Source organism: Moschus berezovskii, chromosome 8 (assembly GCF_049115385.1).
Source record: "Moschus berezovskii isolate FMDL1 chromosome 8, NW_MosBer_1.0, whole genome shotgun sequence".
Classification (NCBI taxonomy): Eukaryota; Metazoa; Chordata; class Mammalia; order Artiodactyla; family Moschidae; genus Moschus; species Moschus berezovskii.
In genome coordinates this window covers 15,644,100-15,668,514 of record NC_142467.1, presented here as the reverse complement: position 1 = coordinate 15,668,514, position 24,415 = coordinate 15,644,100, and the positions used below count along the sequence as shown (strand labels likewise).

Genomic DNA, 24,415 nt, shown 5'->3' with positions numbered 1-24,415 from the left:
CTTCGGTGATCAGCTTTCTTCACAGTCCAACTCTCACATCCATACATGACCACAGGAAAAACCATAGCCTTGACTAAACGGACCTTGGCTGGCAAAGTAATGTCTCTGCTTTTTAATATGGTATCTAGGTTGGTCATAACTTTCCTGCCAAAGAGTAAGCATCTTTTAATTTCATGGCTGCAATCAGCATCCGCAGTGATTTTGGAGCCCAGAAAATAAAGTCTGACACTGTTTCCACTGTTAGTAATTAAAAATTTTCATAGATTATACTCCATTTAAAATCATTACAAAACATTGGCTGCATTTCCTGTGCTGTGCAACTTATCCTTGGAGCTGATGTATTTTATACACAGTTACTTGTGCTTCCTAATCCCCTGCCACCAGCTGGCTCTCTCCCCTTCCCTCTCTTCACTAGTAACCACTAGTTTGCTCTCTGCGTCTCTGAACCTGTTTCTGTTTCGTTACATACATTCACTGTTTTCTTCCACGTAGAAGAGATAACATACAGTATTTGTCTTCCTCTGCCATTTCACTAAGCATAACACCCTTGAGGTTCATCCATGCTGTTGCAAGACAGAATTTCGTTCTTTTTTATGACTGAGCAGTATACCACTGTGTGTGGGGTATACCACTCTTTATCCATTCATCTGTCAATGGGATACTGGTTGCTTCCATTTTTTGGCTATCGTAAATAACACAATTATGAACATTGGGACGCATGTGTCTATTCAAATTAGTGTTTTCATTTTTCTTCAGATATATACCCAGGAGTGGAACTGCTAGATCATATGGTAATTTTATTTCCAGCTTTTTGAGGAACCTCCATGCTGTTTTTCATAATGGCTGCACCAGTTTGTACTTCTACCAACAGTGCGCAAGGGTTCCCCTTTCTCCACATCTTCGCCAACATTTGTTACTTGTAGACTTTTTGATGACAGCCATTCTGACAGGTATAAGGTGACAGTACACTGTGGTTCTGATTTGCATTAAGCATTTTTCAATTGACAGGAAGCATAAAACAGTTTGTAGTGCTAATGCAGGTTTGTATACTCATAGGAACTCTGATAAATTCTATTTCCTATGATTCCCATCAAGAGAGGAATATGGTGAAAATTCACAGTTTAAATGCTGTATTATTGAGCATATCCCACATGCACTCTGTCTACGAGAACAGAACCCCGTGCTGATGACACAATTTTCCATAGAGTAGTCTCTATCATTTCAAATCTAGTTTTTTCCTCCAGGACTCCCATGCTTTCTGAGCCAGACAGTACAGCACATACTCACATTTTGATAGAACCCTACCCCTGACCTCTTTGTCAGCAAGTGAGAAGAGTCATCACAGTGGACCATGAGAGCCATCTGGGGAGACATTCCTACACGAGGACAACCAGCAAAAACTTAGCTATACACAGAAGTGGGTGCAAATCATATAAATAGATCCCACCAAACCCATGTATTTCCAACTCAACTACCTCTTAGACAAATCCCTGAAATGCCTGAGTGATTGAAGGGAAAGAGACAATGGCCTCAACCCACTGAAATCACCTTACTTTTGTGCATTTTACAGAAGCATGTGACCACTGTTCTTGTCCCTCTTCTCTTTCCTTCCTGAAGAGCTTATTCCTAAAGCCAGCAAGTAGGACAGCGTAGAGACATGCTGGCTGGCTAGAGGAGTGGGGTGATGCTTGGTGGCTCAGAGTGGTGTAGATAGCAACCTGGTGGTGGAGTGAGTCTCGCTTGTGCTGAGAGAGAAGGGAGTGGATGGGAGGCCCTACAGTGGCTTAGAGCTTGGTCTCTCTGACATTCTGCCACAAATGCATAATCTGAATCTAATCACAAGGAAATGCCAGACAAACCTCAACTGAGAGACATTCCATAGAATAAATGTCAATGTCATGAACATTAAGGGAAGCCTGGGGAACTACCCCAGACAAAGAAGCAAAACAGACAGGACGACTAAACACAACATTGTAAAGCGACTACACTCCAATAAAAATTTAAAAAACAGACATATGACAACTAAGGCCAACTTGGTTCTGAACTAGATTTGATGGTTAGACAGGAGATTGAAGGAAATGGCAACCCACTCCAGTGTTCTTGCCTGGAGAATCCCAGGGACGGGGGAGCCTGGTGGGCTTCCATCTATGGGGTCGCACAGAGTCGGACACGACTGAAGCGACTTAGCAGCAGCAGCAGCAGCAGTTTTACTTAGATAGTGTTTACTTCCTGATTTTGAGGGCTGTGTTGTGGTTCTGTAGAAAAATATCCTCTTTTGGAAGAAACACACACTAGATCACTAGGAGGTGATGGAGCATCAGATTGGCAACATAACCCCAGGGGTTGTTGGGGGACAGAATTCCCTGTATTACTTTCCTGTAACTTTGTATGTTTCCAAATTACATTAAAATGATACAGAGGATGACCATGTGAACACATTACCAGGGTCCCTCAGGACCTTGGCAAGGGCCCACAAATGTGAGGGGATCTGAAGGTTAAGTTTCATTAGCTTCACTGCCTCTAACTTCAGGCAATATTCTATCCAGTGTTGTCTGAAAAGCCAATGCAGCAAAAGACAGCTTTCCTATAATTTAGTCCTTATCTTACATAAGGATTTCTGAGGTCTCTGCAGCCTCCCTACCTCTGCTGAGACCCGATGCAGTAGAATGAATACACAAAGTCAAGTAGCAACAGTCTGTACTCTGAGGCCCAAATGACCTAAGGCCCTCTGGGTTGTGCCTTTGCTGGGCCCACATAGCTCTATGTATATTTGCTAAGCCCATCAAGTGTGTGCTAGTCACTCAGTCATGCCTGACTCTTTAGACCCTATGGACTGTAGCCCATCAGGCTGCTCTAGCCATGAAATTCTCCAGGCAAGAATACTGGAATGGGTTACCATTCCCTTCTCCAGGGGATCTTCCCTACCCAGGGATCGAACCCAGATCTCCTGCATTGCAGGCAGTCTCTTTAACGTCTGAGTCACCAGGGAAGCCTCTTAAAAAAAATATGGGATGCTTCATTAATTTGCTAAGCCTGGCTTGGTACTTACGGCCAGTGTTTTGCTTGAGGCTCAGAGCAGACTATCCGATATTCAGTGACGAAACTCCTTTCTCCACCCACCACTTACAGCCGGCTTACATATCATGTGCTTCACGCCCAGGACTTGGCGTTCTACCTGGAAGACAGAAGTCAGAAGTGAACAAGAAACCTTCTAATTTTTTCTTAAAATTGCCACCCTTCACTCCCTTTTTGGTATGCTCAGCTCAGCCCCCTCCTTTCTACAGATCTGTATGTCTGCAGAGTACAATCTCATCTGTTCTCTCAAGGAGGCACCTTAAAGGCAGAAGGAAGCAGTTTGGGTATGTAAATTAAATCCAGAAGACTGTGAGCAAGTCCATTTTGCTGCACATTTAAGCCACTCCAATCTGCATGGTAAGTCACATGTCTGACTCTTTGCAACCTCATGGATGGTAGCCCTCCAGGCTTCTCTGTCCCTGGGATTTCCCAGGCAAGAAGACTGGAGTGGGTTGACATTCCCTTCTCCAGTGGATCTTCTCAACCCAGGGATCAAACTCAGGTCTCCCGCATTGCAGGCAGATTCTTAACTGACTGACCTACCACAGAAGCCCAAGAATACTGGAGTGGATAGCCTATCCCTTCCCCAGGGGACCTTCCCAAGTCAGGGATTGACCAGGGTCTCCAGCATCGCAGGCAGATTCTTTACCAGCTGAGCTACCAGGGAAGCCCAGGTCATGGTTAGCATAAAGCATACTGTCTGTACAGTTTAGGCACGGTGAGTCACCTTTATTTCTTAGGGAAATTTTTACATCAGTGTAGGGGATGTTTACCAGCCAGGTTACCAGACACCAGCCAAGGACCCATCTTGCAAGCAGAGCTTTTTAAGGATAGTAGTCTCAGATCAGATGTGTTAACTGTTCTGCACAGGAGAAGTGAGGAGAAGGGAGATCTCAAGTATGGTATTTAAGTTTCTACCTTAAGCATGTCAATATACAGTGTTGTCACTTACAGAGATGGAGGAGACAGAGGAAGCACAAATTTATGGGAGAATTTTAATATTTCAATTTTGAGCATATAAAATTGAAGACAACTGTATATGGGATATCAGGTTAAACTATGCTGTTGCAGTTGTAAACAACCTTAAAATTTCAGTGCCTTAACATAACAAAAGTTCACCTCTCACATAAGTTACATGTCTTTTAAGGCTTGATGAGAGTGTGTGGGGGGTGGTGACTGATGGAGACTCCACCATCTAGAAATTCAGTTGTTAAATAAAAAGACACAACTGCTTTCCTATGCTTTGGTCTGGGAGCGACACTCTGCCTTTTCACCCACAGCACACTGGCCGAAACTAGTCACACAGCCTCAACTGACTCTAAGTGGGGCTGGGCAATGCAGGCTAGGAGGTGGGATGTTTGAGGGACACCACTGTTTCTGGCACAGTATTCAGGTGGGAAAAGTATGCAGATATCACAGAAATGAATGCTGTGTAAACTTCCATTTTGGAGCTGTAAGCAGATAGGTGGTATATAAAGTCATCGTCACTTTCTCATGATCGTAATCCCAATGGCCAAATACAGGCTGTGTTATCACCCTTTCCTGGTTTGAAGAAGTAGCAAATTCAGATTGGTGGATACTCTTCAAACTTTCCTGTAGTGATACTAGCAACATACAAAGGTTCTCATTAGCTCGCAAAACGAACTTGGGCTTATTACTGAAGGCAGTTTTTGAACCTCTCAGAAGGAAAGGTTTGGTCTCAGAAAAACTTGCCTACAAACTTGATCCTAAGAGCAAGAGTAGGGGATGAGTTCCCTGGTGGTTCAGTGGTTCAGACCCTGTGTTTCCAATGCAAGGGGTGGGGGTGGGGTGGGGGGCACCAGGTTCGATCCCTGGTCAGGGAACTGGATCCTATGCGCCACAACCAAAAGCCTGCATGGCCCAACTGAGAAAAAAAAGATCCTACATGCCACAATGCTGGGAAAGATCGAAGGCAGGAGGAGAAGGGGACGACAGAGGATGAGATGGTTGGATGGCATCACCGACTCAATGGACAAGAATCTGAGTAAACTCTGGGAGTTGGTGATGGACAGGGAGGCCTGGCGTGCTGCAGTCCATGGGGTCCCAAAGAGTCGGACACGACTGAGCTACTGAACTGAACTGACATGCCACAATGAAGATGGAAGACCCAATGTGCCGCAAATAAGACCCAGCACAGCCAAATAAATAAATTACTTTTTTTAAAAAAGAGCAGGGCGCTCACAAAGGTGGGAAGGGACATTTGAAAGTATTTACAGGCAAAGATATTGAGGGGCAAGATCACAGAGGAAGAGGCGTTTTTTGGTGATTGGGAGCAAAACTCCTTGCCAGGGCTACCACTAGGTGTCACTAGTAGGAAAGGGAAGGCTGAAAGTAGAAATGGAGGAAGGCACAGACATAAAAATTAGTTCCAAGCAGAGAAGTAGAAACTACCCTCAAATGTTCTCAGGGAGAACTTCGTGGAAGTGTTGCCCACACTGACTGGAACTGTTCTATTGCAACGAAAGGAAGGGGTGGGAGAGGAAGGGGAGAGGGGGGAGAGAAGGAGAAAGGAAGGAAAGGAGGGAGTGAGGAAAGGTAAAGGAAAATGACAGCAGGAATCATGAACTTTATTCTGAATATAATGACTCTGGGACTTCCCTGGTGGCTCAGATGGTAAAGTATCTGCCTGCAATGCAGGAGACCCAGGTTCGATCCCTGGGTGGGGAAGATCCCCTGGAGAAGGGAATGGCTACCCACTCCAGTATTCTTGCCTGGAGAATTCCATGGACAGAGATGCCTGGTGGGCTACAGTTTGTGGAGTCTCAAAGAGACACAATTCAGAGACCAGTACATTTTCATAATGACTTTCAAATGGGTTTTTTGGGTTCCTGCTGTTAGCTCATGCCCTGTGCCAGGTAGGCTGGGCACATAGCTTTGTGTGTGTCTCAGAAGTTGAGAGAGGTAGTTTATTCTGCCACCTACTACAGTTTTCTAAACATTTCATATTTTCACATGACCAACCATATTAATACTTTAGATAAAGGTATAAGAAACTTTTACATGTCTTTCACTTTTCTTGTGTACCCATGAGTACATATCTGCTGTGATCCCAACCTGACCACATATCTGCTGAGGTCTTCAGTTAATTCAAAATCAGATTTAAGATCAGTGGATCCAAGATGTGTCTTATTTTAATGCCCCTGTGTGCATGCATGCATGCATGCTAAGTTGCTTCAGTCACGTGCAACTCTTTTCGATTCCATGGATGGTAGTCCTCCAGGCTCCTCTGAGGTCCATGGAATTCTCCAGGCAAGAATACTGGAGTGGGTTGCCATTCCCTTCATCAGAGGATCTTCCAAACTCAGGAATCAAACCCGTGGTCCTTACGTCTCCTGCATTGGCAGGTGGGTTCTTTACCACTAGAGCCACCTGGGAAGCTCCTTAATGCCCAAATTGTAACAAAGCAAAAAAGACCTTTTCATTAAAAGTTCTTATATAGTTCTTCAATGACACAAGCTGAGTACTGCTAACACACTCCATGTGCTGGTAAAATAATTTGAGACAGTTAACAGATAATTTAAATTATAATAAAGCCAAATATATTTTATTATCACTTTGGTAAAGCAATTCATCAAAATTAGATGGTTAGGAAGTTCCCTAGTGGTCCAGTGGCTAAGACTTTGCATTCCCAAAGCAGGGGGACCTCATTTGATCCCTGGTCAGGGAACTAGCTCCCCAGTGCATCAGGGTGTGGTCCCCTAAAAAAATAGCTAGGTACACAAATTCATTATACTGAGCTTCTCAATCTTTTGCACATTTTGGCTTACAGAGGGGAAAAAAAGCATTTATGTGGCATACTGGGGTCAATGAACAAGGTCCCGGGGTTTCAGCTGCCCCTGACCCATTGGGCCTCTCTAGGATCTGCAATCAGTATGTCAGCATGTTACATGCAGACTGTGGCTTTCAACCTTAAAGTTGCACTGGAATCACTGAGGAACTTAGAAAAAAATATGTTGATTCCCTCTCCTCCCATGATCCCTAGAGATTTATTTCATTGGTCTAGAATCATGACTCCCAGGTGACTGAAGTGTGACCAAAGAACCACTGCATTAGAAGACAGCCACAGAAACTTTAAAAACCTATCAGACTCACACATGTACCCTAATATTCACAGCAGTATTAATGTGAGAGTTGGACCATAAAGAAAGCTGAGCACTGAAGAATTGATGCTTTTGAACTATGGTGTTGGAGAAGACTCTTGAGAGTCCCTTGGACTGCAAGGAGATCCAACCAGTCCATCCTAAAGAAAATCAGTCCTGAATGTTCATTGGAAGGACTGATGTTGAAGCTGAAACTCCAATACTTTGGCCACCTGATGGGAAGAGCTGACTTATTTGAAAAGACCCTGATTCTGGGAAAGATTGAGGGCAGGAGAAGAAGGGGACGACAGAGGATGAGATGGTTGGATGGCATCACCAACTCAATGAATATGAGCAAGCTCCATGAGTTGGTGCTGGATGGGGAGGCCTGGCTTGCTGTAGTCTATGGGGTTGCAGAGTCAGACACAACTGAGCTACTGAGCTGAGGACATGGAAGCAACCTAGATGACCATCAACAGATGAATGGATAAAGAAGATGTAGTACACATATCCAATGGAATATTAGCGATAAAAAAGAATAAATTTGAGTCAGTTCTAGTGAGGGGGATGAACCTAGAGTTTGTCATACTGAGTGAGGTAATTCAGAAAGAGAAAAACAAATATATCAACGCATACATATGGAATTTAGAAAAATGATACTGATGAACCTATTCACAGGGAAGGAGTGGAGACACAGGTACACAGAAGGGACTTATGAACAGTGGAAGGAAGGATTGGGACAAAAGGAGAAAGTTACACTGACATATGCACTGCTGCTGCTGAGTCGCTTCAGTCGCGTCCGACTCTGTGCGACCCCACAGACGGCAGCCCACCAGGCTCCTCCGTCCCTGGGACTCTCCAGGCAAGAACACTGGAGTGGGTTGCCATTGCCTTCTCCAATACCACGTGTAAAGGAGACAACTGGTGAAAAATTGCGATATAACACAGGGAGCCCAGCCTGACGCTCTGTGACGACCTAGAGGGGTGGGAAGCGGGGATGGATGGGACGCTCAGGAAGGTCGGGATGCATGTATAATACGGCTGATTTTTATAAAGCAATTTTCCTCCAGTTAAAAAAATAAAAACCTATCAGACTCATCTAGCTTCCAACTTTGAACACATGCATGTCTGTGGGGTTTTTTTTCTCCCTCACAGAAATATAAATAGAAAAAAACAAAGTTGCAAAGTTCAAAGATGAGAGTGAAACCCATCTCCACCCCTCCAAGTTTAAAGACCCAATTTTCTAAGCTTATGTGCATTTATCTACATTATTTGTATCTAGAGAAATAACTTTTATTTACCCCAAAGAAAGCATACTACACAGTATTCCATACTTTGTAACAAATTCTTTCATTACATCATGAATCGTGCTGTTGAGTATGTGAAAGTAATTCACATGTCTACACTGTATTTAACCACTTCCCAGCTGGTGCTCATTTGAGCTATTGTCACTTTCCTGGCAATAAACACCATTGTCCATTATACGCATCGTGACGAACTCTAGTAAATATTTTCATGAGGTAAATTTCTGGAAGACAGACCCCTGAGTTCAATAAACATCATTATACATAGATTATACGCATCGTGACGGACTCTAGTAAACATGAGGTAAATTTCTAGAAGACAGACTCCGGGTGAGTTCAAAATCTAGATAAATGTGGTGAGCTCAACAAACGTTTTACAGTGCACTGGGGGAGCCCACGTCTGTGAAACACACGACTGAGACCGTCAGTTGGGAGGCCCCGGCGAAGCGCGGCGAGCCGGCGGCGCGGTCGGTCGGGGACAGCAGCCGCCGCGCCTCAGGGCCGCCCGGGGGCGGGCGCGCTCGGGCCACGTGGGCGGCGAGGCCCCAACCCGCGGAGGCCCCGCCCCGCGGAGGCCCCGCCCCGCGCAGCGCCGCGCGGCGGCCGGCTTCCCTGGCCGGCTCAGTAACCTCCCTCATGCGGGGGGCGCGGCGGCCGGCTCTCGCGGAGGTGGGGCAGGGGCGCGGGGAAGGTAAGTTCTATTCCCGGCGCGGGGCTGTGCGGCCGCGCGCGGGGCGGGGCTCGCGAGACTCGCCGCTTCCGGCCGGGCGGCGGGCCCGGGGCGCGGGCTTCCGGCGGCGGCGGAGACCCGGGGTGGGTTCGCGGTTGCCGTGCTGCGTTTCCTCCTGGCTCTTCTGAGCGCTGCGGCCCCGCCGCCCGTGACGCTGCTCTCCTTAACCGTGAACCCCCAGCGCAGGCTTCCGCCGGGGCACTGAGGGCCCATCGAGCTTGTTCACCGTCAAGGCTTGTCCTCACTCCGGACTTGCAGCTTCAGTTCAGTTCAGTCGCTCAGTCGTGTCCGACTCTTTGCGACCCCACGGACTGCAGCACGCCAGGCCTCCCTGTCCATCACCAACTCCCGGAGCTTACTCAAACTCATGTCCACTGAGTGGGTGATGCCATCCAGCCATCTCATTCTCTGTCGTCCCCTTCTCCCGCCATCAATTTTCCAGCATCAGGGTCTTTTCAAATGAGTCAGTTATTTGCATCAGGTGCCCAAAGTATTGGGAGTTTCAGCTTCAGCATCACTCCTTCCAATGAATATTCAGGCATGCTCGCCTTTAGGACGGACTGGTTGGCTCTCCTTGCAGTCCAAGGGACTCTCTAGAGTCTTCAATACCACAGTTAAAAAGCATCATTTCTGTGCTCAACTTTCTTTATATTCCAGTTCTCACATCCATACACCATTACGGGGAAAACCATAGCCTTGACTAGACGGACATTTGTTGGCAAAGTAATGTCTGCTTTTTAACAGCTGCTTCCCTGGGCCATTTTTTAACAAGCTTTCCTGGCATTGGGCTTCCCTCATAGCTCAGTTGATAAAGAATCCACCTGCAATGCAAAAGACCCTGGTTCATATTCCTGGGTCGGGAAGGTCCCCTGGAGAAGGGGTAGGCTACCCACTCCAGTATTCCTGGGCTTCCCCAGTGGCTCAGCAGGTAAGAATCTGTCCACAATGCGGAAGACCTGGGTTCGATCCCTGGGTTGGGAAGATCTCCGGGAGAAGGGAAAAGCTACCCACTCCAGTATCCTGGCCTGAAGAATTCCAAAGAATTGGACAGGACTGAGCGACTTTCACTTTTCTTAGCGTTTGTGCTCTGAAATGTATGAAACCTGCCCCAGGGTTGCCGCAGCCCCAGCCGTCTTGGGTATCCGACTCCCGAAGTCTGCAGGCAGAGCGATCACCCATGTCTTGATAGCCATGCTCCTGTTGTCTCTTCCGTTCTTGAGCTTGGTGTTGACAACTGCAGGTTGTCTTGACTCAAACGTTTAACACAGCTTGAAGTCCTTGCTCACAGGCTGTCAGAGCTGGCGGGACCCGTAAGAGATGACCGCCACGGTGATTGCAGAGTTTCCCATGCCCAGGACCCACCCTGGACACTTGACTATCCTGAGACGTTTGTCCCTCACCACTGCCCTTAGTGCAGGACTTCGTTATAGCCGCGCACACTGCACCACAGCGAAATTAGCCGACTTCTCACAAGTCACGCAGAGCCGGGGGTTCAAACCCAGGTGAGTGCAGCTGTTACTCTAAGGTCTCTAATGTCGCAGACGACAGTTGCAGATTCCAGGACTGGCTGCACAACTCTTTAAATTATTAGGGAAGATAGTGCAAAGATAGTGAAATTTTAAAAGACATTTGGGCCTTGGAAGAAAAGCTATGACCAACCTAGACAGCATATTAAAAAGCAGAGACATTACTTTGCCAACAAAGGTCTATCTAGTCAAGGCTATTGGTTTTTCCAGTGGTCATGGATGCATATGAGAGCTGGACTATAAAGCAAGTTGAGCACCGAAGAATTGATGCTTTTGAACTGTGGTGTTGGAGAAGACTCTTTATAGTCCCTTGGACTGCAAGGAGATCCAACCAGTCCATCCTAAAGGAAATCAGTCCTGGGAATATTCATTGGAAGGACTGATGTTGAAGCTGAAACTCAAATAGTCTGGCCACCTGATGTGAAGACCCAACTCATTGGAAAAGACCCTGATGCTGGGAAAGGTTGAGGGCAGAAGGAGAACGGGAGGACAGAGGATGAGATGGTTGGATGGCATCACCAAAGCGATGGACATGAGTTTGAGTAGGCTCTAGGAGTGCTGCAGTCCATGGGGTCACAGAGACGGACACGACTGAGCAACTGAACTGATGCCGTTTTACACATTTGTTGACACGAGTCTTGCACATTGGCTTTCCTAAATTAAAAAAATTTCAGGACCATCATCTAATGATATATATATATGTGGAGTATGCACACAAACATCTTTGCTAAAAGGTTTTGTACCTTCAAGATAGTTTATATGCGTGCCACCTATTTTTATAAATCCGTGGATGTTAATTAGATAAAATGGTAAGATTTATATATCAGTGTTCACAAAGTTTAGACATAAGATCTCGGTTTGAATATTCACTGTGATTTTGTGAGCTTGGGCAAGCTTTTGCTAAAGTCCTTTACCCTTAGTTTCCGCATCTGGAAAATAGGCATTTTTTCTGAGGATTAATGAATTCATATATGCAGAGTTCAAGCAGTTGGCACTCACTAAAGGATAGCTAGTTTTTATCTGTTATTCTGCCAGAAAAAGAAATCTAAAGCTATGGCATTTCTTGTCTCTGAACCTAAAGTAAAGGTGTCACCTTGGAGTTTTGCATTCTGATAAGTGTAGGTCAAGTCCCCAGACTCAGTAAAAGCAACTTTGTGCTTTTGTGCTCAACTATAAGAAGAAATTCCTTTAATTTCATTTTTCTTTTGTCCCTATTGTCTTATAGAAACTTAAGTTATGCAGTAAAGATTCCCTATGTTGGAAAGGTATCTAATAGAGACAGAGGATTCATTTAGCTAATTATTAATTTTATGTGGTGTAAGCACCTTTAGAAACCTAATTTTAGGTACAGTCCAAAAAATATTTCTTGAAGAGAACTGTGGAACAAAATGGCTCAACATTTCTTTAAGCAGTTTTCTTCTAGCTCCCATACTGAGTAATGCAGTTTAATTTTTCATTTTCTTACTTTAAGAGTCTACTCTCTTAAAGCTGACTCAACACAGAGAAAATGTGTAGGAGTATATGAATAGTGCATCAAAATAACAGTAATTAAAGTGAACACAGTGCCTTGTATCGCACTGGTATTGCACAGTGCCTTGTATTGCACATGGTCCGAGTGGACCATGATATTCACATTATTTAATTAAGAATAATATGGGTGTTAATTATAGTCACCAGATATCATAGAGGGAACAATTATTTGAAGGATGAGATAATACTTTTCTAAGCAAAATGCAAAACTGATCATATTTCTCTGAAACCTTTATCATTTAGCCCCAGCTTTCTCTGCTCATTTCTTATCAGCCCATGCAAAGTTCCCTACAATTTTCCTTGGTTGGGGGGAAAACCCTGCAAAGTCTCTAAGAGACTGAAACGAGAAAGGATAGGATTTGGTTCTCATTTATTTGGGAGTTCAATAGAATTTAATTAACTTCTGATGCTAATCCATATCTCATGTATTTTGGTACTTGCTTGAGTCTTGTAGTTCTTTTCTATTTGTTGCCTGGAAAAAGAAAAGTAAGAGAACTATAGATTTATTTCTTCCTCTGTGGCAAGTCTTGAAATAAACTGTACAAAAATTGCAAATAGTCTGTTCATGATCTGTTTACATATACATTCTCTGAGGACAGAAAGTACCATTTTATCCCTTTTCTTGGATTTTGGATCATTTGTTACATAAAGTAGGATACCACTTAAATTTGGGGTCAAAAAAGTAATTTTAAATATGAGTAAATGTAATACATTGATAAACACTTAAGATTTATGTTTATTATCCCCTTGCTTTTCTTTGTAAATCTTCCCTATATACATTTATCCACGAATAATACATTGTTTTGTTTTGCCTCTTTTGGCACTTTATAAAAATAGAAGCATACTCTGAATTCTTAAATTTTTTTTTGTTTAAAGTTACATTTTTGACTAATCCAACTTGACATAGCCAAACATTTTTCACTGCTACACAGTATTGCATTGAACAAGTATAAAAATCATCCATCCACTCTACTGTTGATAGAGTTGACTTGTTTCCTATCTTTTGCTGTTATAACCATTCTTGTGCATTTTTCCTGGTGTACCTATGCACACTTCTATGGAATGTATCTGAAGTGGGATTACTGGGTCATGAATGTGTTCAGCTTTGCTAGGTAATGCTAGATTGCTGTACCTCTAATTGATGTCATCACTAACAGTTGCCCAATATCCTTGCCAATACTTGTCATTTTTTGCCAGTATGGTGAATGGAAAATGCTATCCTATTTTGAATTTGCTTTGTATTTCTTTTACATTTTCCTACTAATTAGGTTGAGCATCTTTACCTGTGATTTCTGGCTATTGAGATTTCCTCATCTGTGAAATGTTGAAATGTTTGTGTCTTTTGCCCATTTTTATAATGGTTGCCTTTTCTTACTTGTTTATAGGAATACTTCATGTTTTCTGAATCAATCCTTTGTTAGTTATATGTGTTGTATATTCCATATTTTTCTTTTTCTTCAGCCTATTCCCCCCTTCTCTTTTCAATTCATCTGTCTGTTCCCATTTTTCTTATTATTGCCCTTCTGTTCTGTCACAAAATGTGATAATGACTGCACAGGCAGCAGTGTGAAGGTAAATGTAACCATCTGAGTAGTTTGTATGCTTTGGGCACCTGCCAGAATCAAGTAAAACCAGATAATTGTTTAGAAATGTTGCAATCCAGCCTCTGGTCAAGCATGGCTAATCCAGAAAGTCTAAATACTGGATGTTCTTCAGAAATTGTTTTAGACCTCATTCCCTATTGACACTCCCACTCCAAGTGATTCTGTTGACTTCTGTAGTTTGAAAACTTCCACATTTATCTCTGTAGTGAGTCTCAACTCTGGTCTCACATACCTGACTTTTGACTTGATACCTCTTGAGTACCTCAGACTCACTCTGGACAAAATGTAACTAGTTCCTGATTTTTCCTTTCTTTCAAAATATCATTCCTTTCTCAGTCTGCCCGATCACAATCACAAACCACATAGTTGCACAAACCTAACACCTGGGAGTTAAATGGCAGCCACTCCAGTATTTTTGTCCGGAGAACCCCACGGACGGAGGAGCCTGGCGGCCTGCAGTCTGTGGGGTCGCAGAGTTGGAAACAACTGAAGCGACTTAGCACATCCTTCTTTATTTCTTTTCTCTAGCTCCTTCATTCCAGCTCATCAGTCCAAACTGAGTTTGTGCTTCACTCAATTTTCTTACTGGGGAGAGGCAGGAACTTTGAATTCAATGTATAAAGGAAAGCACTACACTAATCAAGTTTAGGAAATTACAGAGATGTCATATTTGTACCCTGAAGTTTGCATTGTTAACTGTCGCTCTAATTATTAGGAGATAAAGGAAACAAATTAGAAATTCTTGGCAAAACAGGATATATAGTTTTACTCAGAAACTATCACAGAAAAAATAAAAATACCAACATAAGGGAGGCCCTCAGGAAAATCCTCTACATGGGGCCTGAAACCCCTGACAATGATATATCTTGATGTTTCTTTCTCATATGAAATTAATAGATCATGGCTATGTTCTTGAAGTATACAGAAGGTCCCTTGGAAAGGGTTCCTTTCAAAGAAATAGGCTGAATATCTGTGCTAAGGAAAAAAAAATTAGAATACCTTACAGAGTCTCTAGAATTTATATACTTCTATAAATTGAAGAGAAAGTCACTGTTTTGAATGCCCAAGTAAGACAGAAGAAAGTAGTGACGTTTTCTATGTGAATTAAGAAAATTAAACTCATCCATTCACACTTCTCCGTCCTACTAGAATATGGTTATCTGGTTGATCGGTACAAGCTGGCTGTCTACACCAGGCAAAACCAACTTAGCCACCTTTTAACCAAGAGGTTCAAGACTGTTCAGACTGTCGAAGAATCCTGTTGTTCACTCGTTAAATCGTGTCCAACTCTGTGACCAGGCACTCCAGGCTTTTCTGTCCACCACCATCTCCCGGAGTTTGTGCAAACTCATGTCCGTGTCCATTGAGTCAGTGATAACATCCAACCATTTCATCCTCTGTCGCCCTCTTCTCCTTTTGCCCTCAATTTTCCCCAGTATCAGGGTCTTTACCAGTGATTCAGCTCTTCACATCAGGTGGCCAAAGTATTGGAGCTACATCTTCAGCATCTATCCTTCCAGTGAATATTCAGGGTTGATTTCCTTCAGGATTGACTGTTTGATCTCCTTGCTGTCCAAGGGACTCTCAAGCGTCTTCTCCAACACCACAGTTCAAAAGCATCAGTTCTTCAGTGCTCAGCCTTCTTTATGGTCCAACTCTCACATCCATACAAGACTTCTGGAAAAACCACAGCTTTGACTATATGGACCTTTGTTAGCAAAGTGATGTCTCTGCTTTAAAACACTGTCTAGGCTTGACATAGCTTTTCTTCCAAGGAGCGTCTTTTCATTTTGTGGTTGCAGTCATCATCCACATTGATTTTGGAGCCCAAGAAAATGAAATCTGACACTGTTTCCACATTTCCCCCCTCTATTTGCCATGAAGTGATAGGACCAGATACCATGATCTTAGTTTTTTGAATGTTGAATTTTAAGCCAGCTTTTTGACTCTCCTCTTTCACCTTCATCAAGAAGCTCTTTAGTTCCTCTTCACTTTCTGTCATTAAAGTGGTATCATCTGCATATCTGAGGTTATTGTTATTTCTCCCTGTAATCTTGATTCCAGCTTGTGCTTCATCTAGCCCGGCATTTCACATGATGTACTCTGCATATAAGTTAAATAAGCAGGGTGACAGTATACAGCCTTGACCTACTCCTTTCCCAATTTGTAACCAGTCCATTGTTCCATGTCTGGTTCTAACTGTTACTTCTTGTCCTGCATATAGGTTCCTTAGGAGGCAGGTCAGGTGGTCTGGTATTCCCATCTCTTTAAGAATATTCCACAGTTTGTTGTGGTCCACACAGTCAAAGGCTTTAGCATAGTCAATGAAGCAAAGGTAGATGTTTTTTTGGAATTCCCTAGCTTTTGATCTCTGGTTCCTCTGCCTTTTCTAAATCCAGCTTGTACATCTGGAAGTTCTCAGTTCATGTACAGCTAAAGCCTAGCTTGAAGGATTTTGACAAAAATCTTGCTGGCATGGAAATGAGTGTCATTGTATGGTAATTTGAACATTCTTTGGCACTGCTTTTCTTTGGGATTAGAATGAAAACTGACCTTTTTCAGTTCTATGACCACTGCTGAGTTTTCCAAATTTGCTGGCATAATGCGTGCAGAACTTTAACAGCATTATGGTTTAAGATTTGAAGTAGCTTAGCTGGAATTTTGTCACCTCCACTAGCTTTGTTCCTAGTAATGCTTCCTAAGGCCCACTTGACTTCACTCTTTAGGATGTCTGGCTCTAGGGGAGTGACCACGTCATCGTGGTTATCTGGGTCATTAAGAGCTTTTTTGTACAGTTCTTTTGTATTCTTGCCACCTCTTCTTAATCTCTTCTGCTTCTGTTAGGCCCTTGCTGAAGAATCCTGCCTTCAACAAAAGCTAAAAACAACACTGATAATATACAGGTGTTGTTTAGCATTGAATTTGAGAGGGAATAAAAGGATAGTGAGACTTTAGTATCTGTCAGGAGTTCTGAAATATCACCTTAGGCAATGAAGTGAATCAAATACAAGTCCAGCCTAAAACTGGTCAGTCCTCCCTAATTTTGGCGAGCTTTAAGAGTTCTAACTTACAGTCATGACTGACTATAATCCAGTATTTTTAAAAGTGCCTCCATCAGTCTCAGGGAAATCAAATCAATCATAATCTCTTATGATTATCTCTGTGAGTTAAGTGTAATGAAACTAGTGAAGACCACTTGCAATTTTTTTCTTTTTTTTAAATATAAATTTATTTAAATTGGAGGCTAATTACTTTACAATATTATATTGGTTTTGCCATACATTGACATGAATCGGCCATGGGTGTACATGTGTTCCCCATCCTGAACCCCCCTCCCACCTCCCTCCCCATCCCATCCCTCTGGGTCATCCCAGTGCACCAGCCCCAAGCATCCTGTATCATGCATCAAACCTGGACTGGCGATTTGTTTCACATATGATCATATACATGTTTCAATGCCATTCTCACAAACCATCCCACCCTCGCCCTCTCCCACAGAGTCCAAAAGACCGTTCTATACATGTGTCTCTTTTGCTGTCTCACATACAGGGTTATTGTTACCATCTTTCTAAATTCCATATATATGTGTTATTATACTGTATTGGTGTTTTTCTTCCTGGCTTACTTCACTATGTATAATAGGCTCCAGTTTCATCCACCTCATTAGAACTGATTCAAATGTGTTCTTTTTAATGGCTGAGTAATACTCCATTGTGTATATGTACCACAGCTTTCTTATCCATTCGTCTGCTGATGGACATCTAGGTTGCTTCCATGTCCTCTCTATTATAAACAGTGCTGCGATGAACATTGGGGTACACATGTCTCTTTCAGTTCTGGTTTCCTCGGTGTGTATGCCCAGAAATGGGATTGCTGGGTTGTATGGCAGTTCTAGTTCCAGTTTTTAAAGGAGTCTTCACACTGTTCTCCATAGTGGCTGTACTAGTTTGCATTCCCACCAACAGTGTAAGAGGGTTCCCTTTTCTCCACACCCTCTCCAGCATTTATTGTTTGTAGACTTTTGGATAGCAGCCATTCTGACTGGCATGAAATCGTACCTCATTGTGGTTTTGACTTGCATTTCTCTGATAATGAGTGATGTTGAGCATCTTTTCATGTGTTTGTTAGCCATCTGTATGTCTTCTTTGGAGAAATATCTGTTTAGTTCTTTGGCCCATTTTTTGACTGGGTCATTTATTTTTCTGGAATTGAGCTGCAGTTGTTGCTTGTATATTTTTGAGGTTAATTCTTTGTCAGTTGCTTCATTTGCTATTAATTTTTCCCATTCTGAAGGCTGTCTTTTTACCTTGCTTATAGTTTCCCTTGTTGTGCAGAAGCTTTTAATTTTAATTAGTTTTGTTTATTTTTGCTTTTATTTCCAGTATTCTGGGAGGTGGGTCATAGAGGATCCTGCTGTGATTTATGTCGGAGAGTGTTTTGCCTATGTATTCCTCTAGGAGTTTTATAGTTTCTGGTCTTACATTTAGATCTTTAATCCATTTTTAGTTTATTTTTGTGTATGGTGTTAGAAAGTGTTCTAGTTTCATTCTTTTACAAGTGGTTGACCAGTTTTCCCAGCACCACTTGTTAAAGAGATTGTCTTTTCTCCATTGTATATTCTTGCCTCCTTTGTCAAAAATAAGGTGTCCATGGGTGTGTGGATTTATCTCTGGGCTTTCTATTTTGTTCCATTGATCTATATTTCTTTTTTTTTTTTTTGTAATTAATTTATTTTTTATTGGAGGCAAATTATTTTACAATATTATATTGGTTGGTTTTGTCATACATTGATATGAATTTGCCCCGGGTTTATATAAGTTCCCCCTCCTGAACCCCCCTCCCACCTCCCTCCTCCCTTTATCCTCCCTCTGGGTCATCCCCGCATGCCAGCCCCGAGCATCCTATAACATGTATTGACCCTGAACTAGTGATTCGTTTCACATATGACAACATACGTGTTTCAATGCCATTCTCCTAAATCACCCCACCCTCACCCTCTCCCATAGAGTCCTAAAGACTGTTCTATACATCTGTGTCTCTTTTGCTGTCTCGTATACAGGGTTATCATTTGCATCTTTCTAAATTCCATATATATGTGTTAGTATACTGTATTGGTGTTTTTCTTTCTGGCTTACTTCACTCTGTATAATAGGCTCCAGTTTCATCCACCTCATTAGAACTGATTCAAATGTGTTCTTTTTAATGGCTGAATAATACTCCATTGTGTATATGTACCAAAGCTTTCTTATCCATTCGTCTGCAGATGGACATCTAGGTTGCTTCCATGTCCTGGCTATTATAAACAGTGCTGCAATGAACATTGGAGTACACATGTCTCTTTCAATTCTGGTTTCCTCGGTGTGTATGCCCAGGAGTGCGATTGCTGGATCATATGGCAGTTCTATTTCGAATTTTTTGAGGAATCTCCACACTGTTCTCCATAGTGGCTGTACTAGTTTGCATTCCCACCAACAGTGTAAGAGGGTTCCTTTCTCTCCACACCCTCTCCAGCATTTATTGCATGTAGACTTTTGGATAGCAGCCATTATGACTGGTGTGAAATGGTATCTCATTGTGGTTTTGATTTGCATCTCTCTGATTATGAGGGATGTTGAGCATTTTTTCATGTGTTTGTTAGCCATCTTTATGTCTTCTGTGGAGAAATGTCTGTTTAGTTCTTTGGCCCATTTTTTGATTGGGTCATTTATTTTTCTGGAATTGAGCTGCAGGAGCTGCTTGTATAATTTGGAGATTAATCCTTTATCAGTTGCTTCATTTGCTATTATTTTCTCCCATTCTGAAGGCTGTCTTTTCACCTTACTTATAGTTTCCTTTGCTGTGCAGAAGCTTTTGATTTTAATTAGGTCCCATTTGTTTATTTTTGCTTTTATTTCCAATATTCTGGGAGGTGGGTCATGGAGGATCCTGCTGTGATTTATGTCGGAGAATGTTTTGCCTACGTTCTCCTCTAGGAGTTTTATAGTTTCTGGTCTTACATTTAGCTCTCTAATCCATTTTGAGTTTATTTTGGTGTATGGTGTTAGGAAGTGTTCTAGTTTCATTCTTTTACAAGTGGCTGACCAGTTTTCCCAGCACCACTTGTTAAAGAGACTGTCTTTTCTCCATTTTATATTCTTGCCTCCTTTGTCAAAGATGAGGTATCTATAGATGCGTGGATTTATCTCTGGGCTTTCTATTTTGTTCCATTGATCTATATTTCTGTCTTTATGCCAGTACCATACTGTCTTGATGACTGTGGCTTTGTAGTAGAGCCTGAAGTCCGGCAGGTTAATTCCCCCAGTTCCATTTTTCTTCCTCAAGATTGCTTTGGCTATTCGAGGTTTTTTGTATTTCCATACAAATTGTGAGATTATTTGTTCTAGTTCTGTGAAAAATATCTTTGGTAGCTTGATAGGGATTGCATTGAATGGATAAATTATTTTGGGTAGTATACTCATTTTTACAATATTTATTCTTCCAATCCATGAACATGGTATATTTCTCCATCTATTAGTGTCCTCTTTGATTGCTTTCAGTAGTGTTTTATAGTTTTCTATGTACAAGTCTTTTGTTTCCTTAGGTAGATATATTCCTAAGTATTTAATTCTTTTCATTGCAACAGTGAATGGAATAGTTTCCTTAATTTCTCTTTCTATTTTCTCATTATTAGTGTATATGATCTATATTTCTGTCTTTGTGCCAGTACCATACGAATGTCTTGATGACTGTGGCTTTGTAGTAGAGCCTGAAGTCAGGTAAGTTGATTCCTCCAGTTCCATTCTTCTTTCTCAAGATTGCTTTGGCTATTCGAGGTTTTTTGGTATTTCCATACAAATTGTGAAATTATTTGTTCTAGCTCTGTGAAAAATACCGTTGGTAGCTTGATAGGGATTGCATTGAATCTATAGATTGCTTTGGATACTGTATTCATTTTCACTATATTGATTCTTCCGATCCATGAACACAGTATATTTCTCCATCTATTAGTGTCCTCTTTGATTTCTTTCACCAGTGTTTTAGAGTTTTCTATATATAGGTCTTTTGTTTCTTCAGGTAGATATATTCCTAAGTATTTTATTCTTTTCATTGCAATGGTGAATGGAATTGTTTCCTTAATTTCTCTATTTTCTCATTAATGGTGTATAGGAATGCAAGGGATTTCTGTGTGTTGATTTTATATCCTGCAACTTTACTATATTCATTGATTAGCTCTAGTAATTTTCTGGTGGAGTCTTTAGGGTTTTCTATGTAGAGGATCATGTCATCTGCAAACAGTGAGAGTTTTACTTCTTCTTTTCAATTTGGATTCCTTTTATTTCTTTTTCTGCTCTGATTGCTGTGGCCAAAACTTCCAGAACTATGTTGAAGAGTAGTGGTGAGAGTGGGCACCCTTGTCTTGTTCCTGACTTTAGGGGAAATGCTTTCAGTTTTTCACCATTGAGGATAATGTTTCCCGTGGGTTCGTCATACATAACTTTTATTATGTTGAGGTATGTTCCTTCTATTCCTGCTTTCTGGAGGGTTTTTATCATAAATGGATGTTGAATTTTGTCAAAGGCTTTCTCTGCATCTATTTCTTTTTTTTTTTGTTTGTTTGTGGTTTTGTTGTTGTTCCACTAGCATGGATCCTGCTGTCTCTGAACAAGATCCTGAAACGAAGGAGCAATATGCTTCTGTCTATGTGGGTAGAGAAGAAGACGTTAAAAGATCTGAAAGAATAACAGCTGTTGTCCATGACAGAGAAGTGGTCATTTTCTACCACAAAGGAGAATTTCATGCTATGGATATTCGCTGTTACCGTAAGATTTTATTTTTCATTTGTAAACCTTGCATTTATTTACTGTCCAGAAAGCTATTAAAATTTCAGTTTTTGGTGACCAGATGTATGTTCAATTTCTTTGCAGACTCAGGAGGACCTTTACATTTGGGAGAAATAGAGGTATGTAAAAGTAAATGTTTTCAACAAATTCAGATGTTTCCTATTTATATTCCTACTATATTTACTGTTTCTATTCACAGAAAATTTATATTTGAACTATATTTTCATGCTTTGAGTATAATTACCAATATTCTAGAAATTCACAACATTAACAATGTAAAGAAAACCATTTTACAGGTAAAGATGAGAAATATACATGTTTTCTGACCTAGCAAATGTACTTTGAAAGATCTACCCTGCATATTATTGTACAAAAGTATATATATATACGCTTACATATGTGCATATACTTCTTAAGTAAGTATATATACACTTAAACATTTGTTAAGTACATACTTAAGAAGTTCATTGTGGTAATGAAAAATTGAAAGAAATGTAAATGTTTTAACAAGAGGAAACAGTTTAAATTAGGACTCGCCATGCTGTGGAAGAGTATGCTGTGCTGTGCTTTGTCGCTCAGTTGTGTCTATTTGTGAGCCCATGGACTGTAGCCCACCAGGCTTCTCTGTCCATGGGGATTCTCCAGGCAAGAATTACTGGAGGGGGTTACTATGCCCTCCTCCAGGGGATCTTCCCGACCCAAGGATTGAACCAGGGTCTCCCACACTGTAGGCAGATTCTTTACTGTCTGAGCCATCAGGGAGGCCTGTGGAATAGTATACAGCCAGTAAGTTAATGAGGCATAAATGTCAACAGTATTTTTTTTTTAACAGTATATTTTTGAGTGGAGAAAAGCAAGTCAAAGAATAATAGGTTTAAAGAGATCCCATTTTAAAAAAAAATTACTTTTTACAATTCTACATAGTTTGAATTTTTCCAGTGTGTATATGTTACTTTTATGATGTAATAAAAATATCAATATATATATTTTAAGAAAGAACACTTTGAAGGCTTAACTGAGGGAAGACGGGGACACTGTTTTACTTCCTTGCATTCCCAAACTAAACTGCCTAATTTCTTCTTTTCTACCTCATGAAACTGATCTCTCTCTCCCTTCCCTGTCTCTGTGTCTCTGATTGGCACAAAGTACATGCTTAGTGTTCCACTCTCTATACAACTCATATCTACCTACTTCCACACCTCATGTTAAAAATTGTATGCTTAAATTATGAATATGAACTTATGGGTTATGAAAATGTTTGCTGACAGTTCTGGCAGGGGAGGTGTTATGAAACAGGATTTCTGCACTTCTCGTGTGGAGATAAAAATGTCAGCATCTGGGTGATAAGAGTGGAAGAATTCCCTCAGTTTCAGACCATCGTAAGAGCTATAAAACCTTGCTGCTCAAACTGTGGTTCACAGACCAACAACATTGGTGACACTGGGAGTGTCTTGGAAATACAAATATTGCAGCCTGTTCTAGTACTACTGAACTTAAACAAGAGCTCCACTTAAACAAGATCGAGGCGATTCCCATGTCCTTTAAAATTTTAGAAGCACTGCTCTAGGACAGCTAAAGATTTGCAATGAACTACTTTGGATCATAAATTGCTCTTTAGTTAACATATGCACTTATGCCTTTAGTAACATCTCTTGAAATTATATCTGAGGCTTACTATTCTTCCACCAGCTAGTGAAGATTCATTTAGAAGCACTTGAAGCCCTTGCCCCATTTCTGTCACGGAAGTGACATTTATATCTAACAGATAACAGCATACTGGGGTCACATGGGGTAGTTGCCTGGTCTGGTTATCTTCTGATAGGGCTCTAACACACTGGCTTTCTTATCAACGGCAGAAGAACTTGATGACTGCTAAGATTAGGTTCTGCCTTATGCTGAATAATTTGTAAATGGGAGGAAAAAAGAGAAGTCTGTTTTGCAGCCTGGTTCTTCTGCAGTAAATTCTGTGCTGAGTCCAAGATTTATTGTCAACATTGGAAATGTCGTATTATAAAATCAATTATTTCTTTCCCCAGGAATTTGATGGACGAGCATGTATAGTTTGCCCCTGGCATAAGTACAAAATTACTTTGGAAACAGGAGAAGGACTGTATCAGTCTATAAATCCTAAAGACCCATCAGCAGAACCCATGTGGTGCTCCAAAGGAATAAAGCAAAGGATTCACACAGTGACAGTGGACAATGGGAATATTTACGTGACTCTTTCTAAGGAGCCTTTTAAGTGTGACTCTGACTTTTATGCTACTGGACTCTTCAAAGTAATTCCGAGTTCCTTCTGATAAAACTTCATGGCAATGAAAAATGTTGTGTATGTTTCGAAAGCATTTTTAGAATAACCTTGCTGAGTACCAAAAATGACTTTTTCCAACACAAGCACATTTATCATCTTTAACAGTCATATTTATGAAAGGTTCCAAAGCACATGTACTTAGTATGATGTAAGGATCATCATCAAGATCTATGAATACGTTTCAGCCAGTCCTCTGGATTGATTGGAACCTCAAGGTTACAGGTTTGAAATGTGCATTTGAAGAAGGATAAAAATAATTTGGAGTAACCAGAGTGAAGAAAAGGTTAAAAAAAATTAGATCTACTAAGAAAAATTTAGGGGGAAAATCCCTACTTGATACAGTAGACTTCATCATGGGAAAATTTTAATGTATACAAAGTGAAGAGAATAATAAACTCCCAGCACCCACCTTCAA

At 41.5% G+C, this 24,415-nt stretch overlaps 1 protein-coding gene across 2 annotated transcripts; it reads left to right on the top strand.

Moving 5' to 3' along the window:
• The first annotated feature begins 9,049 nt into the window (after positions 1-9,049).
• RFESD (Rieske Fe-S domain containing) lies at positions 9,050-24,415 on the top strand. Of its 2 annotated transcripts, XM_088838456.1 has the most exons (5): positions 9,069-9,170; positions 21,225-21,359; positions 21,490-21,668; positions 21,774-21,808; positions 23,726-24,415. In XM_088838456.1, exons 2-5 carry the CDS (start codon positions 21,229-21,231, stop codon positions 23,987-23,989), a joined length of 609 nt encoding a protein of 202 aa, XP_088694582.1. In that variant the 5' UTR covers positions 9,069-9,170; positions 21,225-21,228; the 3' UTR covers positions 23,990-24,415. The 2 variants fall into 2 exon arrangements, with proteins under 2 accessions (XP_055285410.2, XP_088694582.1); XM_055429435.2 differs by lacking the exon at positions 21,225-21,359 and having other exon boundaries at positions 9,050-9,170.